At 43.2% G+C, this 17,340-nt stretch overlaps 3 protein-coding genes across 5 annotated transcripts; all 3 read left to right on the plus strand.

The window, feature by feature from the left end:
* The first annotated feature begins 1,712 nt into the window (after window positions 1–1,712).
* LOC109769706 (digalactosyldiacylglycerol synthase 2, chloroplastic) lies at window positions 1,713–5,572 on the plus strand. Its single transcript, XM_020328433.4, has 5 exons — window positions 1,713–1,860; window positions 2,268–2,588; window positions 3,377–3,643; window positions 4,136–4,485; window positions 4,660–5,572. The coding sequence occupies exons 2-5, from the start codon at window positions 2,301–2,303 to the stop codon at window positions 5,153–5,155; spliced, it is 1,401 nt and encodes a 466-aa protein (XP_020184022.1). The 5' UTR covers window positions 1,713–1,860; window positions 2,268–2,300; the 3' UTR covers window positions 5,156–5,572.
* Window positions 5,573–6,031: 459 nt separating this feature from the next.
* Window positions 6,032–11,878, plus strand: LOC109769705 (serine/threonine-protein kinase ATG1c). Of its 2 annotated transcripts, none has more exons than XM_020328431.4 (13): window positions 6,032–6,536; window positions 6,894–7,011; window positions 7,094–7,152; window positions 7,299–7,363; window positions 8,287–8,380; window positions 8,480–8,560; window positions 8,655–8,760; window positions 9,640–9,712; window positions 9,784–10,139; window positions 10,230–10,603; window positions 10,859–11,132; window positions 11,219–11,289; window positions 11,394–11,878. In XM_020328431.4, the coding sequence occupies exons 1-13, from the start codon at window positions 6,279–6,281 to the stop codon at window positions 11,595–11,597; spliced, it is 2,133 nt and encodes a 710-aa protein (XP_020184020.1). In that variant the 5' UTR covers window positions 6,032–6,278; the 3' UTR covers window positions 11,598–11,878. The 2 variants fall into 2 exon arrangements, with proteins under 2 accessions (XP_020184020.1, XP_020184021.1); XM_020328432.4 differs by having other exon boundaries at window positions 10,263–10,603.
* A 1,104-nt stretch (window positions 11,879–12,982) lies between these two features.
* Window positions 12,983–16,525, plus strand: LOC109769707 (uncharacterized). 2 transcript variants are annotated; one of them, XM_020328435.4, is made up of 15 exons: window positions 12,983–13,167; window positions 13,302–13,386; window positions 13,501–13,523; window positions 13,689–13,763; window positions 13,845–13,898; window positions 14,004–14,081; window positions 14,173–14,241; window positions 14,305–14,457; window positions 14,558–14,726; window positions 14,981–15,021; window positions 15,382–15,471; window positions 15,551–15,655; window positions 15,750–15,914; window positions 16,029–16,138; window positions 16,226–16,525. In XM_020328435.4, exons 1-15 carry the CDS (start codon window positions 13,132–13,134, stop codon window positions 16,299–16,301), a joined length of 1,329 nt encoding a protein of 442 aa, XP_020184024.1. In that variant the 5' UTR covers window positions 12,983–13,131; the 3' UTR covers window positions 16,302–16,525. The 2 variants fall into 2 exon arrangements, with proteins under 2 accessions (XP_020184024.1, XP_020184025.1); XM_020328436.4 differs by having other exon boundaries at window positions 15,385–15,471.
* Window positions 16,526–17,340: the final 815 nt, after the last annotated feature.

Genomic DNA, 17,340 nt, shown 5'->3' on the forward strand with positions numbered 1-17,340 from the left:
GTGACGTTTGATAGCACACAAGGTGTTCCTCCGGTATTCGGGAGTTGCATAATCTCATAGTCAGAGGAACATGTATAAGTCATGAAGAAAGCAATAGCAATAAAACTTAGCGATCATTATGCTAAGCTAACAGATGGGTCTTGTCCATCACATCATTCTCCTAATGACATGATCCCGTTCATCAAATGACAACACATGTCTATGGTCAGGAAACTTAACCATATTTGATTAACGAGCTAGTCTAGTAGAGGCATACTAGGACACTTTGTTTTGTCTATGTATTCACACATGTATCAAGTTTCTGGTTAATACAATTCTAGCATGAATAATAAACATTTATCATGATATAAGGAAATAAAAATAACTTTATTATTGCCTCTAGGGCATATTTCCTTCGGTTATGCCATGTGCTAGAATCTAAGGAGGAGCTTGAGCCCTAAAACTGTTCAGTATCAATCCGAGTGCCATCTTGGAGGTCCTGGCTTGAGGCAATGACATATTCTCATGAAGAACCTATAGAGGAGAACTTAGTTTATGTGCCAAAAAGGTTACCATCTATGGATTTCCGTAGACATGGCATGAAAGTTATAATATTTTCAAGAGTAGCTTTAGGGTGGCTCATAGAAAGCATAATCCGTATGATATCAACAACAAATGTTTTATTTTAAGCTAGAATTTCAAATGCGATAAATAGTGGTTTAGAGAACCATGCAACTCTAGAAAAAGTGCATAAAGAGGAATAAGTGTAGATCCTACCCATCTACATTACACTTGGAATAATAGATTGCTAACGTGAGTGATGAATCTACATGCTCTTTTAACTGTAGGGATGGCCCTCATGAGGATTCACCATGCAAACGTTGGCAATCTAGGTGGCATGTATTTGTTCTTCTAGACCTGGTTAAGCAAGGCATTTTTTGCAAAAAAGATCCAGATTAGTTTGTTATTAAAGTTCATCAAGAGTATAAAGTACATGAAACATAATAAAAATAAGTTGCATTAGCTAAGCCTCTGCTTATTCTTACAACACTTGAAAACAAAGTTTATATATGAATTTTAAATTGCGGTTACAATTGAGAGTGGGTTCCTAGACAGGGCCGGAGACAGCACCCGGCGTCCCCGGGCACTTGCGCAAGCTCATATTCAAATTGACAGTATCCTCATATTCAAATCCATTTTTTAGGCATGATTCTATGACTTACGTTGTCAAGTCTGAATTTATTCTGGTCAATGTAACTAAATATTGATATATTATATATTAGTTCACTCTAAAATTACATTTATATGACTACTATGGTGATATTTTCACTACATCATTACTGTGTATTTTTGGTTCAAAAGTTTGCTGCTAATTTTATATGTTGTCTATCCGAGCACCTGATCTTGATTTGTAGCTTAGATATTTAGGCTTAAACTCGCCGATACTTCACAAAAGTTTCTGTCTCACCCATTGATCCCAAGATAGGATGTCTTTGTCTTCGCTTTAATAGTGGTCTGCTTAATTATATCATCTGCAGGATGATCAAAGAGTGTCAATGTCCTCGAAAAAAGAAAGAGTTTCAATGAACAAGGTTTTTTCATTAGGAAAAAAGCAGACAAGATTAGAGCCACCATCTTTTGGGCCGACTTTTCGGGCCTGTTTCTATCCGTTGCTCAAGCCCGGCTGCACTGAGAATCCGGACCCACAGGCCGAGATTCTGGTGGGTCCCGGTTCCGTTGCCGACGAGACGACAGGAACAGCGGTGTCGATACCCCCACAGTCCCCAAACCCATCTGCACCCCCGGCTGTCATCTTCTTCCCCGCCCTCGCCCTCGCCCCAGCAACCGCTCGCCCCAACCGCGGCGCCACCCATCGCACAGGTAATCCTTCCTCCTCCAACCCCAATTCCCCTCCGTTTGCGCTTCGTCTCATAGTCTCAGTTAGGGCTCGCAGCTTGCTCGATCAGAGGCCTAGAGCTCAGATCGAACGATGTAGTCTGGTCATCTTCATCGCCGGATCTCTCCCCTCGAGTTCCTGGGTGGGGTCTCCGACGGGCTATGCGAGCTTCGCTGCGTGAGTCACATTGCATCCGTGGGCGCCGAATTGGATGCCCCTGGGCCTCTAACTTTTGACCCACACGAATGAATCAATCCCCAAATGTAATGGGGAAATGGAGTGGGCGGGAGGATAAGGAGGGGAACTGGATTCTGCTGTTACTGTCATGCGCTATTCTTCGATGTTAGTCCATTATTTAAGGGCCAGTGGCCGTATTCCTTGGAAATTGCAGTGGCCGTGTGCGGTGGGGTGGTTCTGCGAGGCTATGGCGATGGCGAGGAGGCAGCACATCACAATATTCACCACGGCGAGCCTGCCGTGGATGACCGGCACTGCTGTCAACCCCCTGTTCCGGGCGGCTTACCTCGCCAAGGCCGGGGACTGGGAGGTCACGCTGGTGGTGCCGTGGCTGTCCAAGGGGGACCAGATGCTGGTTTACCCTAACAAGATGAAATTCAGTGGGCCGGCGGAGCAAGAAGGCTATGTGTGGCGGTGGCTTGAGGAGCGGACTGGGCCGTTGCCGAGATTCAACATAATTTTCTATCCTGGGAAGGTAAATTTGAACAAATTGCCAAAATATATTGTTATCTCTTGTCATCATGTTGTAAATATCCCTTGAATATATGTGCATGTTTTGTGGTTTAGTGCTTGATAGAAAGCGCAAATGAAGCCTCCCAATTTTTTGCAACACGCGAAAATACATCACCTACTGGTGTTTGGCCCTATCTATGCAACTGTACACTACAGGCATCTGTATGAACTTACATTACTTGTGGAACTAAAATGTTGTAGAATGGTATCTCATGTGTCCTTGTTGGAAATTTCAACTAAGTAGGTAGTAGAAGGTGATTAATTTTGGAAACGTTTATGTATCCAGTACCTGCAATACTGTAACTAGTATTTTTTTTTTCCCGCAAATTAATAATACTTGTGTTAGTTGAGCGCAGGACGAGGAGAAACTGAGAAGTACTGGATAATACCCCCTCCGTTCCTAAATATAAGCCTTTTTAGAGATTCCAATATGAACTACATACAGAGCAAACGAGTGAATCTACACTCTAAAATACGTCTATATACATCCGTATGTAGTATGTATTGATTGAAATCTCTAAAGTGGCTTATATTTAGAAACGGAGGGAGTACATAACTTGTATTCACCCCTTTGATGATACATGGTAAAGCAGTAAATTGAGCATAGAAATAGTGGGAGAAGGAAGCTATCTAATGACTTAGTACTTGCCTTTATGCTCTACCAAAGGGCAGCATAAATTGATTTGGTGCTGATAATATTCTTTATATTCTGATCGCATGGCAGACTAGTCTAAATATGTTCATATGCAGTTCTCGACGGAGAAAAGAAGCATTCTACCTGTTGGGGATATTACCGAGACGATATCTGATGAAAAAGCAGATATTGCAGTTCTAGAAGAGCCAGAACATCTGACCTGGTACCATCATGGACGGAGGTGGAAAAAAAAATTCCGTAAAGTTATAGGTGTTGTTCACACCAACTATCTGGAATACGTGAAGAGGGAGAAAAATGGGTACATTCAGGCATTTCTCTTAAAACATATCAATTCTTGGGTCACCGACATCTACTGCCATAAGGTTAGCAGTTTTATTTTCTATTCTGTTTACTGTCACCTCGTTTTATTTCAAGCATTTCATTAAGTATTAACATCCAGTTGGTTTTATGAAACCTCCTAAGTTTTCCAGTCTCCTTAGGCTGAATATTTATATAGACGACTTCATGGATGCATAGTTGCCAATTTAACATCGATAGCATACATGGAATTGCCATATTTGTATAGCATTCATACAAAGCTGGTCCATATTTTTTGGCAGTTATTGTCTATCTAGGGCTGCCCCACTTGTTATCTGCACCGTAAACCATTATGGCTTCTGCATAATGCATTGCGGTAGCGTATTCATGAATGGTAATTTTCATATCTGTATTGGTACAAGAACATCATTCCATCCATGATTTGATATGCAAACATGCGCTCCATTTTCTCTCTTTGAAGACAATAGTTTCTTCATCTAGTTTTTTTTGGTTATGTGCAGTTTCTGACCTTTTGTTGCCCGTGATGTTTTATCTAGGTTATAAGATTATCGGGAGCAACTCAGGAAGTCCCGAGATCTGTAATCTGTAATGTTCATGGAGTAAACCCGAAATTTATTGAAATTGGCAAATTGAAGCATCAGCAAATATCTCAAAGAGAGCAATCATTTTTCAAGGGTGCATATTATATTGGGAAGATGGTCTGGAGTAAAGGCTACACAGAGCTGCTCCACCTGCTTCAGAAGCACCAAAAGGAACTGTCTGGTCTCAAGATGGAGCTCTATGGCAGTGGAGAAGATTCGGATGAAGTTAAAGCATCAGCTGAGAAACTCAATCTGGACGTTAGAGTCTATCCTGGTCGTGACCATGCAGATTCAATATTTCACGAGTGAGATCCTGCGTTTTCCCTATTCCTTAATTTATCTTTTCCTGTGCACCTAAGGGGCCACACAAGCGATGTAGCTGCTAGTGCTTGTTCGAGCTATTCATCTTGCCACAAGTGCATTATGTCATCAATTTATTCCTAATCCAGCTGATTTATATTACCTATTGTTTGTTTCAGCTACAAGGTTTTCATAAACCCAAGCACAACAGATGTAGTTTGCACCACAACTGCAGAAGCCTTGGCGATGGGAAAGATTGTGATCTGCGCAAATCATCCTTCAAATGAATTTTTCAAAAGATTTCCCAACTGCCACATGTACAGCACGGAGAAAGAGTTTGTGAGACTAACCATGAAAGCACTGTCAGAAGAGCCAATCCCACTGACAGAGGAACTGAGGCACGAGCTTTCCTGGGAGGCAGCGACAGAGAGGTTTGTCAGGGTTGCTGAAATCGCACCAGCCACGCCCGCCAAGCAACATCCTTCCACTTCACAGCGTTTCATGTACATCAACCCGGATGAGCTGAAGAAGAACATGGAAGAGGCGTCGGCATTCTTTCACAACACCATCTCTGGGTTTGAAGCCGCCCGTTGTGTGTTTGGCGCGATACCGAACAGCCTGCAGCCCGATGAACAGCAGTGCAAGGAGCTTGGGTGGAGACCCCAGGGATTATAGCCTTTCCACCTCCATGCTGTTGGCATCGACCATACAAGTTTACAACTAATCGCAGCCCAGTTGGGGGGCTGAGGGAACCAACTCTGAAACGGAAACATGTGTGCTCTGAAAAGGATTACCGCTTGACAGGCCCTTGCTTTGCTCTCTTTCTGGTGTGATGAAACTGCAGTTTTCCTTGGTGTCGTCCATCAGATCTGTATCTGGCGATTGTGAAGTCTACCGGCAGGTGAGGAGTGCTCCTGCAAAGTTGAAGCGCTCGGCAGTGCGACGGTCTCATCGTCAGGTGGCATGTATGTATGCTTTGTAACATAACATGCGTGGCAACTACTCCACTACCGTGTAAAGCCAGCTTGTGTTTCGCAACAATTCTATGTGCTGCTGCTCTTGGCCCATCTGAAAAAAGTCTTGTTGTATGTATATGTTGCTCCGTTCCTGTGTGCCACTTGTTAGAACCTGGAGTGCTGCTTTTGGCCGGGTGGCCTACGTGCCGAGCAGCAGGAGCGAGCACCAACCAGCAAGCGATGACGTGAGGCGTCGTGTTTGCTTCCTGGTAGCAATTGACCCCCGCTCGACGCATCATCCATCCGATATGCATATCTCTGTCCACCTCACACGATTCCGACCAAATTCCTAGTCGAGACATATACACGCATTAAAACGCGTCTATATACATCTGGTTAAAAATAATATTTATTTCACAGTAAAACATCTTATAATTCGAAATAGAGGGAGTGTTTTTTTGTTAGAGAAAAACAAACCAAATTAGTATAGCAACATGATTGATGACGCAGAAGCGGATATATGATGATATATTCCATCAGGGACAGGGAGGGAGAGAGAATCTTGCAAAAGACGGGGGAATCTGGCGAGGGCAGCGGATAGGGATAACCATTAAAACCACGCACGCCGCCGAGTGAACAAGTCCTTCTCATTTTCTTTTTCCTCTTCTCTGCTCCGTCTTCCCGTTGTTGTTCCGCTCCCGCAGCAACACCAACGCCAACACCAACACGGTTGCTTCTCCCCCAGCGGCGGAAGGAATCTCGGGTCCCTCCTCCCCCGGCGCCGGGCGGGACCTCGACGGGTAAATCGCGACGGCGCCCTAGAACCCCCGAGCAGCCGGGCGATGGAGGACCGCGGCGGCGGGGGCGGGGGCGCGGGCGGGCGGCGGGTGGGGGACTACGTGCTGCTGCGCCCGATCGGGTCGGGGGCCTACTCACAGGTCTGGCTGGGGAAGCACGTCGCGCGGGGCACCGAGGTGGCCGTCAAGGAGATCGCCATGGACCGCCTCAGCGCCAAGCTCCGCGACAGCCTCCTCTCCGAGGTCGACATCCTCCGCCGCATCACGCACCCCAACATCATCGCGCTCCACGATTCCATCAGGGTAGGGTACCCTCCCTCCTCTCTCTCTCTGCCTGTCTCACGCGCAATTGCTTTCGATCTGTTACTTTTTGTTTTTGTTTTTTTATGTCATTGTCTGCTGTCTATTAGTATTAGCCTGATATGCCTAGATTTGGGAGCCGCTGATGACGATCTCTAGTTCGATTTGGTTTGGAATGCTCTGTAGGTAGACAACCCAAGCAAATGATAGGTTAGAACTTGATGTCTCCCCCTCTCCTAGTACTATCCACATAGATTCAGCAATATTTTTTTAACTATTTTAGTTTTTATCCACATAGATTCCAGAAGAATAACTGTTTTTCCTTACTACGAAGTGATATATGTCTTGTATGTCTCTTAGGATGGCGGGAGGATATATCTCATATTGGAGTATTGTCGAGGTGGTGACTTGTACGCGTATCTTCTACGGCATAAAAGGGTTCCTGAAACTGTTGCTAAGCATTTCATTCGGCAGCTAGGCAAGTATCTTCCCCCATCTCCCGTCTCTTCCCATGGTTGATTCATGTTCTGTGCCTTGCTCATAATCTCTTGTTTCTGCAGCATGTGGTCTGCAGAAGCTTCGTGAAAGCAACGTGGTTCATCGGGATCTTAAACCACAGGTCAGTCATCGCTGTCAACTATTGGTTTGCATTTCTCTGCTCATTTCGTGATCAAGAGTCTGACAAAAGAAATACGAGCTCTCAATACGGTTGCTTGATGATTTTACCAAACCATTGAATTGTAAAGTTTGTGGTTGTCCAAACAGAACATTCTTCTTGTTTCAAATAATGGAACGTCCATCTTGAAGATTGCTGACTTCGGATTTGCAAAGTGAGTTACTTCTGTTCTGTTTCATTCATTCTCGGAGACAGAACATTAGTTGCTACTTTCCTCGCATGACCTTGGTTTAGTGGAATGAATCACAAATCCCTGTTTTAAATCTTTGTTCTAGTGGATGCCATGTAAAATTGTTATCATGCTACATATCATAAGAATGATATATGCCAGCCTTTCTTTCTTGCTGCCACATTTCTTTGTGGGGGTCCACCAGCTTCTGCTTGTTTTTCACTGTTATTTGATTTTCTTTTCCTGAGCGACTAGCGCTATGTCGACTGATGTGGACCAGAATATTGGGAATAGACACCATGCCATGGCCAAACGGGTCTGCTCCTTTCTTAACTGATGTGTATCCTGCACTAATAGGTCAGTGTTCCGTTTCAATTGCGAAATAGCACACTATCTAACCCACTCCTTTCCTAACGCTTAATGGACTTGCATCTTCCATTGGTAGAACCATTTTACCTAGTTTAGCAAAAATGTGCAGTATCGGGTTCAAAAGTTCCCTCAACATGTCTGCAGTAATAACTCCTATAATCTGAATTGATATTGTGCTATTGCTGGAGAAAAAATATCCCACAGAAATTGATATTGTGCTATTGCTGGAGAAAAATATCCCACATTTTCTAAGAAAACCTCTGCAACATACAAAGTTTGTCTGCAATAATTTTGACAAAAAGAAAAACAGAGCTGCAACCTTTAAAGTTACGTCTGCTTCATTTTGAGGTAGTTTTTGCAACATTTGCAAATTGCATGTGTTCATGAACTCGCATCTCGGCTTTCACTGCACGCTGCTGATCAAGTGGGTTTAATAATGGGTGAATGAGTCGTCAACTATCGGATAACTTCAGTATGTCAGGCGTATGATACTTTATCTGTTTCAGTTTCACTCATTTTGTATTTGTGTGCGTGAGCAGATTTTTGCAACCTTCTGGTCTAGCTGAAACACTTTGTGGTTCACCCCTTTACATGGCTCCAGAAGTCATGCAAGCTCAGAAGTATGATGCAAAGGTCGGACCTTTTTTTTTTCTTTCTGTTTCTGTGTGGGCTTTGTGATCGACTGTACCTATTCTTGACTCTGTGTTTCATGCTCGATTTCTGACAGAACAGGCAGATCTTTGGAGCGTTGGTATTATTCTATATCAACTTGTTACTGGATCTCCACCTTTTAACGGGGATAGTCAAATCCAGGTTTATCTCATTTTTAATATGATATAGTTTCTTCTACATTGTCGAAATAGTATGTGCCTACAAGTGCTAATGGAAACTATCATTACTTTATCAGTTGATGAAAAACATACTAAAGTCAGGTCAATTACGATTTCCATCTGATTGTGAGTTGAGCCATGATTGCATTGACTTGTGCAGAAAGTTACTGCGAATCAGTTCAGGTACAAATCATTGTCTCTACTTTATACAGAAACAATTTTATGCAAGCAGTAGGCAGTTCCTCACGTCATTATTTATTCTACTGCTACTTGTTTTTTTCTGGCATAAGTATTGCTACTTGGTGGGGTGAAGTATTCAGAAGTATTACTGTGATCTAACAGACATCTGGTCGAAAATGAATGGTACCATTCAAAAGTAAATTTGGTGGCATTGTAATTGGCCATTTTTTCTTCTCTTTGACTCCATTTGCACCCTTCCTGGATTTACTGACTCATTTATTCCTTAATAGTTACCATGCAAAATAATAAATTGTATCAGAGTATTAATTATTGCTAGATAAACACTATTATAACATGTGAGTTGTGAATTAGTCTGTACCAGAGGAGGATAATTGTCTATTAATGCACTTCTATTTTTTGCCTGTGCAATTTTAAGTTTTAAGTCATCACAATTGCATGTTTTCTTCATGAATAATTAACAGTAGTGACTGGTAACCATGTAAAGTGTATCATTGAACATTATGAATTGTTCAAAAGAAAAAGATTAAAGCACATTATGCAATCTGTTACGATATTTACTCCCTCCGTTTTTATTTACTCTGCATATTAGATTTGACTGAAGTCAAACTTCATAAAGTTTGACCAAGTTCATAGAAAAAAATATGAACATTTACAATACAAATCTATATGATGTGAAAGTGTATTCAATAATGAATCTAATGGTATTGATTTGTTATTGTATACGTTAATATTTTTGTCTATAAACCTTGTCAAAGTTTACAAAGTTTGATTTTGACCAAAGCTAATATGCGGAGTAAACAAAAACGGAGGGAGTATTAAGGAGTATTAATGGTACCGTTCTAATATGTGTAATTGATGCAGTGGAACGCCTTACAGTTGAAGAGTTTGTGAACCATCCATTTCTCTCTGAACATGCTCCAGAGAGAATCTTGAGGTAATATCTTTGTGCTACCATCTTTATACCACATCATGCAATGTGTTTGATATTATGTAGTGCATTGGCAGTCGGACACCATCAGACACAAGAGATGGCTTTCCCTTCACTAAAAGCAGTCCAACGAGGCTTTCGGGCCAAAGTTCTCAAGAAGATTGTATGCCTTTTCCTTTAGATCTGTCAACTGGACAGGAGGAGAGTCCTGCTCCTGAGAGTAATGCCCCAATGAAATCTTATGGGTTTGCTACTAGTAAAAAGTTGGATAAAACTTCAGGCCAGAGTCCGTCGAAGCATACAGGCCTGTTCTCCAGATACATCATGGGCAACAATTATGCACCTAGCAGTCAACGTCTGGACCATCCTGGTCAAAGGACCAAAGAAAGCAAGATTGGTGAAGGACGTGGTGCTAAAGGTGTTCATCCAGAAGGTACCGAAGTCTCTTGTGATTTTCACATATTTCTTCATAATCATTGTGAATAGTTCTTACTGAATTCATTATTTTTGCTTTGTAATGTAGATTCCCCTATCATTGATTCATTAGAGTTTGTAGATCAGGAATATGTCTTTGTGTCTGGACATGCGGAAGGATCCTCTTCTTCAACAAGTGCCTCTCTACAGCGTAATTTGCCAGCTAAGTATGAGAATCCTTCTGTTTCGCCACCAAACTTAGCTGCTCTGAGTGCACCAGTGCCAATAAATGGCACAGCAATAAACAGGCAACAGTCTGCTGGAACTGGTAGCTTGGACAGTCATTGTTCTCCAATATCTGGTACTTCACATGGATCTGCGTACATGAGTGATGGCTTGGATCAACCACCATCTCATTATTTGACCAGGATTAGATTATTGGGGCAGTATGCTTCTACCATAGCGGAGTTGGTCAAAGAAGAGGTAAATTTATATGCTTGATGACTCTCTAGTCTTTGTTTCCTTGCTTTCCTATTTAATTCCCTTCTATTTTATTTCATCTCAACTTTTTGAGATGTCGGAACGTTTTGTTCAGATGTTTGTGTGCTTTTCTTATTGCGGCAAACTATTATGTTTTTCTATCACATTGATCTGCCTAATGTAACTTTGTGAGCATTATCTATGTGACTTCTAACTTGTTTTTACGTCTTGTTGGTCAACCACCCAAAATCTTTGAAGATAAAAGGTGGCAGGCACTTAGAGGCATTCTCGATCCAGCTAATTATTCTTGCGACCTGGAAGCAAGCAATTCACATATGCAATTCCTATGCGGCTTCAGCTGCCAGAGAGAGTCCCTCACATGATATCACTATGAAGGGGCTTGATACTGACGTTCTCCAATTGCTTGCAAACTCTCAAATGGCTGATGAAGAATGCACACAGATTGAGAGGCAGTTTCTCACTGAAGTTGAACATGCTGAAGAACTTGCAAGCACTGTAGGGCAGATACCTGGTACTGAACCTTGCTTGGGGCCGTGAGCCATTATCATCTGCTTTGTAAGACTTTCTTTTGTGCTGATAGTGAGCTAATGCATGCAGATGCTACAGCGATGCCCGACGCTGTTGAATTAATATTTCAATTTGCACTAGAATATGGAAGGCATGGTGGTGTAAGTACAAGCATGCTTTCTTTCATCCCAGAACCAACAGCAGTTGGTGTTTTACCATTTTTGTCCACCCACTCATTTTGTTTTCTTTCTGGTCTTGATTGCAGGTTGTAGAGATGATGGGGAAAGCAGCAGTGGCCATGTCGCGGTATACAAAGGCAATATGCTTGCTGCGTTTTCTCCTGATCGAGGCACCATCGCTCGCCCTCAACCCGCCTTTGTCCCTGACTAGATCTGACCGACACCGACTGCGCTCATACATTGAAGCCCTCAACGCAAGGCTCAGCCAGTTGCAATGCCCGAGTCACTGACCGCTGCCGGTGGGCCTTCTTGGGGGCTGACTTGTACAATATTCTTTCATTTGTACATATATTTGTTGGCCCAAACGAGGGCGTGTAAGATAGCCACGCTAGAGATCGTGAGATTAGCGAATGTAGTGGAAATCCAGTGTAACCGCCCAAACTACTATCGTAACGTGAGGTGTGTGTGCGTGTGTTATGCATGCTTTATTCTGTACCAACTAAGGCTGCAGCCATGGTCATGATGTAAACAGACTGCTTACTCGTTATTTATTTCTTGGGCCGTTACACTATGCTGAAGGTGTCGTACTGGCTGTCATTGGTTTACTGTTATGCTGCCTGCTTCAACCTAGCTTATGATCGCCACTTGTGCCGCCAGTTCTTGCAAGAGCATGATCCCAGCAGGAGATATCAAAAGAGTAGGCTCGCACTCGTTGTAGTGCAATTCACACCACGGAGAAGGATGCGGGTTATGGTAAATACAGGCGAACGATACATAAAACGTGGTCCATAGCTATTCGCACCATGGAGAAGGATGCGGATTGTGGTAAATACAGGTGAACAAATGTGGTCCATAGCTATTCGCACCACGGAGAAGGATGCGGATTGTGGTAAATACAGGTGAACAAATGGCACACAAAACGTTGTCTAGAGCTTGCATACCCTCAAACAGGCTCCATTGGCCACGAGGAAACGTGCAGACAACCAGACAGGCCCTTGATGTATGATCAGTGTTTCACCTCTCGTGATTCCAGAGTTGGCACGCATGCAATGACCACATCGTCTCCGTCTGCGGCGTCCATGTTGCTGCCGCATCTAACTGGAGTTGCCGGCGGCGGTGACTTCCCAGTTCCCACTTGTGCCTTTTTTTTCTTTTCTTTTTGAGTCCAAGTACCCACTGGTGCAAAGTTCAAAAAAAAAATTCCCACCTTTTTTTAAGACACTATTAGATTTTTTTTGACAAATAATACACTTTTGGATTAGTTTGAATTGTTTACCACATATGTCACTTGTGCCTGTGCGGATGGGTCTACCTCCGAGAGACTGAGCCGGCATATCATCTTGAGATTTACGAAGCCACCATAGGCGCCTCGTCGTCGACGGGAACATCTCCTCCCACTGAAAGCGCATCGCCGGAAATCCTGAAATAAATCCAGGAATAATGCGAGCACCAGGATTTAAACCCTGATGGGTTGGGAATATCACTGTCCACCTAACCATCTCAACCACAGGTTGATTCGCCTGTGCGGATGGGTCGTCATTTTCTTTTGAGCGTAAGGATGGGTAGCCTCGCCCTCAAAAAGAAAAAAGGATGGGTAGCCTCAATCTTGGGCCATCAAAGCAAGAGGCCCACCTGGTGCTTTTGATGAGCCCATCGCTAACCAGCCGACGACACAAGCTTCGGTTGGTTGCCTCGTCGTGTCTCTCGTTCCCCCACCTCTCCAACCGCGGCAATTGCAGAACCGGAGGAGCTCCGGGTTCCTCCGTTCCGAAATCCCCCGAATCCTCCCGAGCTCCCGCGCCGGCCGATCCATTGCTCGCCGCGATGGAGTCTCAGCACGCTTCCAGGGGCCGCCGCACCGTACGCCTCCCTCCATCCCCCGCTTTCAACTTTCTTTCCTTTTTTTGGAGGCGGGCAGCGGCTCAGATCCGTGCCTCGCTTCGCCCGTCAGCTTCTGATGTCCGAGGCTCCGATCTCTGTTGCGTGCGTGGCAGCTGGAGGAGATCCGGCAGAAGAGGGCGGCCGAGAGGATGCAGCAGCAAACGCCCGCCGCGACCGCGTCCCACGGCGACCCTCACGGTTGGTCCATCCTTCTCTCTATCTGTCTGCCGGAACAATTCCTTTGCTATCTTTGCTTAATCCGCTTCTCTTCGGTGCTAATCCTGCCTTTAAAACACCTCCGGTGATCCGCAGGGAACCAAAGAGCCGCGGCAGAGGTTAGTTTTTCAGTTTCCTCCTTTGCATCCAAGAGCTGAGGCATGTTTGCTACGCCATTTGTTTGCATTGGGGCATTGAAAAAAAATGCTTTTTGTTGCAAATGTGTAGCAACCCTGTTGTTTATAGATTGTAACCAAGGCCTTTTTTTTCGTCTGAAATGGTAGCTCCTTGCACGAGTTCAACAACTTGAAAATGGAAACTTGGAATTGGAGAGGGAAAACCAAATGCTGATGTCCAAGGTATCTTTGTCTGTGATATGATGTATTGCGTAGTTATTTGAGGAATAGCAAGTCCTAACACACACGGCATGCGTCCCGCAGTTTGCTGAGAAGGAAGTCGAAAAGGATTCCCTGGTTAACCGATTGAATGACCTCGTGAGTTACATCTTGTATTATTGCTAGCCAGTACTGGTAGCGCATCTTAGTGCATCTCAGTTTACATGCATCTAAGCCGTTTGTTGCCTGATTTGTGACTTGCAGGAGAAAAATATAGTGCCCTCGTTGAAAAAGGCTCTAAATGACATTTCATTGGAGAAAGACGCTGCAGTTGTCGCTAAGGTATTCAGCTCTTGTTTTGTAGGAATATTTGTGCAATAGTCTGCTAACTGTGCATGCATGCCTCATCATTTCTTCCTGGTATGATAAGTAGGAGGATACTCTAGCGCAACTAAGGAGCATGAAGAAGCGGTTGAGAGAGGCAGAAGAGGAGCAGTACAGGGTATGTCTAAAGTTTGTGCCTTCTTAGCATTACAGTCCGCATGCTCATGTTGCAACTCAACAGGCAGAAGAAGACTCTGCATCCTTGAGAGCGCAGCTCAATACCCTGCAGCAGCAAGTAATGAGCAACTCTTACAGTGGATATGCAGTGGGAACATCAAGTGAGCAAACTCTTGCCATGGAAAAGGAGATACAGGATTTACAAGCTCAGCTAAAGGTTGGTTGTTTATGCCTTCCACTTCAGCGCTGTACTTGCTTCCATTCTCGTTTGGTCTATCTACAAAAACTTTGACATCTAAAAAAAATGGCAAACACAGCAAGAGTCACTGCTAAGGCAACAGGAGCAGCAAAAACTAGCTGAAGAGTCCCTACTGAGGCAGCAAGATCAGCAAAGGCTAGCTGAAGAACAATCCCGTACCACTTCTCTTGCGGTTGAAAAGCGAGAGATGGAAGAGAAAATTGCTGCATTAACAAAGAAATCTTCAGGTGTGGATGAAAATTATTTCGTGGGTATTATACTATTATATCATCTCTAAATTGAGGATGTAGAAAAATTTAAGCAAACATGTAACTCTATTCTCCAGATGTTGCTGTAGGTGTTTTCTGCCATGCTTTATGGTCATGTAGTGTTGAAACATTCCATATTTTTTGATATATAGTTACATGCTAAGGTACTTACTACCATGTTGCTTTCAAAATTTTGCACCTACTTGCTGAAATAAGTTTTCCCTTCCATGCAGAAGAGGCTTCTGAATTTGCTGCACGCAAGGCATTTTCAATGGTAACACATCTAACAAACTTTATGTTCGTTAATTTCATCAGAAAGTAAGTTTCTTACAGTATAGACCATTAGACTGCATAGGCACATGTTTAGGCATGGTGCTATGGCCATTCACAGTAACACCATACAGTTATTATGCCCAGATTGATCAAGAGCTTTGGAGGTATGTATGGCTGGTACCAGATCATGTGGTACCTGGTGATCGAGCACCTGTAGTTCTGAAGGCATAGTTAAAAGTCAAAAATTGCAGTGGTGACTAGAATAGTCACATGCACATGTAGATTGTAGGTTCATAGTATTCTTGTAGCTGATCTCAGCTCTTAAAACAATCTGTACTGATTGCTTTTTTCGTTATGGCAGCAGGATAGGGAAAAACTTGAAAACCAGTTGCATGATATGGCTTTGATGGTTGAGAGGTTAGAGGGCAGCCGCCAAAAGCTGCTGATGGAGGTGTTTGACTTTGCCTTCCTTTTATTTTCGCTAAAGTAAGTTTCCTAAATGGTGACTAATTTCTGTATGTGTTCAACAGATTGATTCCCAGTCATTAGAAATAGAGAATCTGTTTGAGGAGAACTCAGTCTTGTCAACTTCATATCAAGAAGCTATGTCTGTTACGATGGAATGGGAGAACCAGGTGTGCTGTTCGTATTCAGTTTGTGCATGGAGTATGCTAAAAATCTTTGTTACGAAATCTGCATCTTGCCTACTGACTTCATCTAAACTTGCAGGTTAAAGATTGTCTGAAGCAAAATGAAGAGCTTCGTCTCCACTTAGAGAAGCTAAGAATTGAGCAAGCTAACCTGTTGAAAACAAACAATACTAGTGTCCAGCTAGATGGCCAAAGTGAGACCAGCATCCCACCAGAACTGGTCACAGAGAATCTTTCTCTAAAGGTTAATAACTGAAACTGGTGAAAACGTTTTTTGTTGTTTGGGTGATGACCAACTTGTGGTCAAATCCAGTTAATATCATGTCATCAATTTACAGTAGCTTCCTGCCACATGTAGGATGAACTTGTCAAAGAACAGAGCAGATCTGAGGGATTATCGGCAGAGATAATGAAACTTTCAGCTCAGCTTAGAAAGGCAGTCCAAGCACAGAATAACCTGACACGCTTGTAAGTCTGCTACCATTTTCTTATATTTTCCTTAGTCGACCCCATTTTCTGTTTGGTAAAATCAAACTGTTTCCGTCTCCTGTGCAGATATAGACCTGTATTAAAAGACATCGAGGGTAATCTGATGAAAATGAAACAAGAAACTTATACGACAATTATATGATTTTGCCGAGGTATGAGTGCAAACAGCGATGACGCCACTTGCACCACAAATTGATCGGTATACTTTTTTGCTGTATCTGCCTACCTTCATTAGGCAGTTCTTAATTTGTAGAGTTCAATCAACATTGTTGTACATGTGCGGTACTGATGTATTTATCGTTTATGCTGATGTATTTTGTAAACTGGCTGAAATGATGAAAGGGAAAATCAGTATACAAATTGTCATCCCTGTGGACATTTATTTAGCTTGCGCTGGATCATTTGTGTTTGCCTCGTGCCTACACAAACATGTGCCTACAAAATTAGTTTGCCTCGTGCCTAACTTTGCACCTTAAAATAAAGGGCAAAATAGTCAGGATGTGATTTCATGATATTGTAGATGATTATCATTTCATGATACTATTAAGCAGCATTACAATGCATTTGCAGTAACTGTGCCAGATCATGAGTGAGTGGGGATCCGAATAGGATACCGCTATCATTGATCTTATACAGCTTAGCCATCTCATGTGCAACTCTGTTGCTATCTCTACCAATCTTGTGGCTATGAATATTTGGCTTTGTCCTCAACATGTCTAGCATCTCATGTAAGGTTCCCTCCAAGCAGAAAGAGGGTTCATATTTGCATGCAAGTTGGTAATCACGATGGCAGAATCGTCGAACAATCATCTAAGATGATATGCGTCAGACCAAATGTAGCACATCGCTTAGAGCAACTCCAACAAGCCGACCCAAACGGACGACGCTTTTGTCCGTTTGGGCCGGCCGTCCGCCCTGTTTGAGATTTGGGTCGGCAGTGCGTTCAACGCGCCAACCCATATGTGCCGGCGTGGTCGGCTGGCCGCCCTTTTTCAACAAAAAAATAGCCGAAATTTTGCATTATTTCACACACAACTTTTGCATTATTTCACAAGCAAACATATAGTCCACAACCAAATAAATAACATAGTTTCAACCAAATAAATAGCTTAGTTTTACAAGCCGAATAAAAGTAAAAATGTCTCACATAGTTTTGCAAGCCGAATAAAAAAGATACATGT

Source organism: Aegilops tauschii, chromosome 4, assembly GCF_002575655.3.
Source record: "Aegilops tauschii subsp. strangulata cultivar AL8/78 chromosome 4, Aet v6.0, whole genome shotgun sequence".
Lineage (NCBI taxonomy): Eukaryota > Viridiplantae > Streptophyta > Magnoliopsida > Poales > Poaceae > Aegilops > Aegilops tauschii.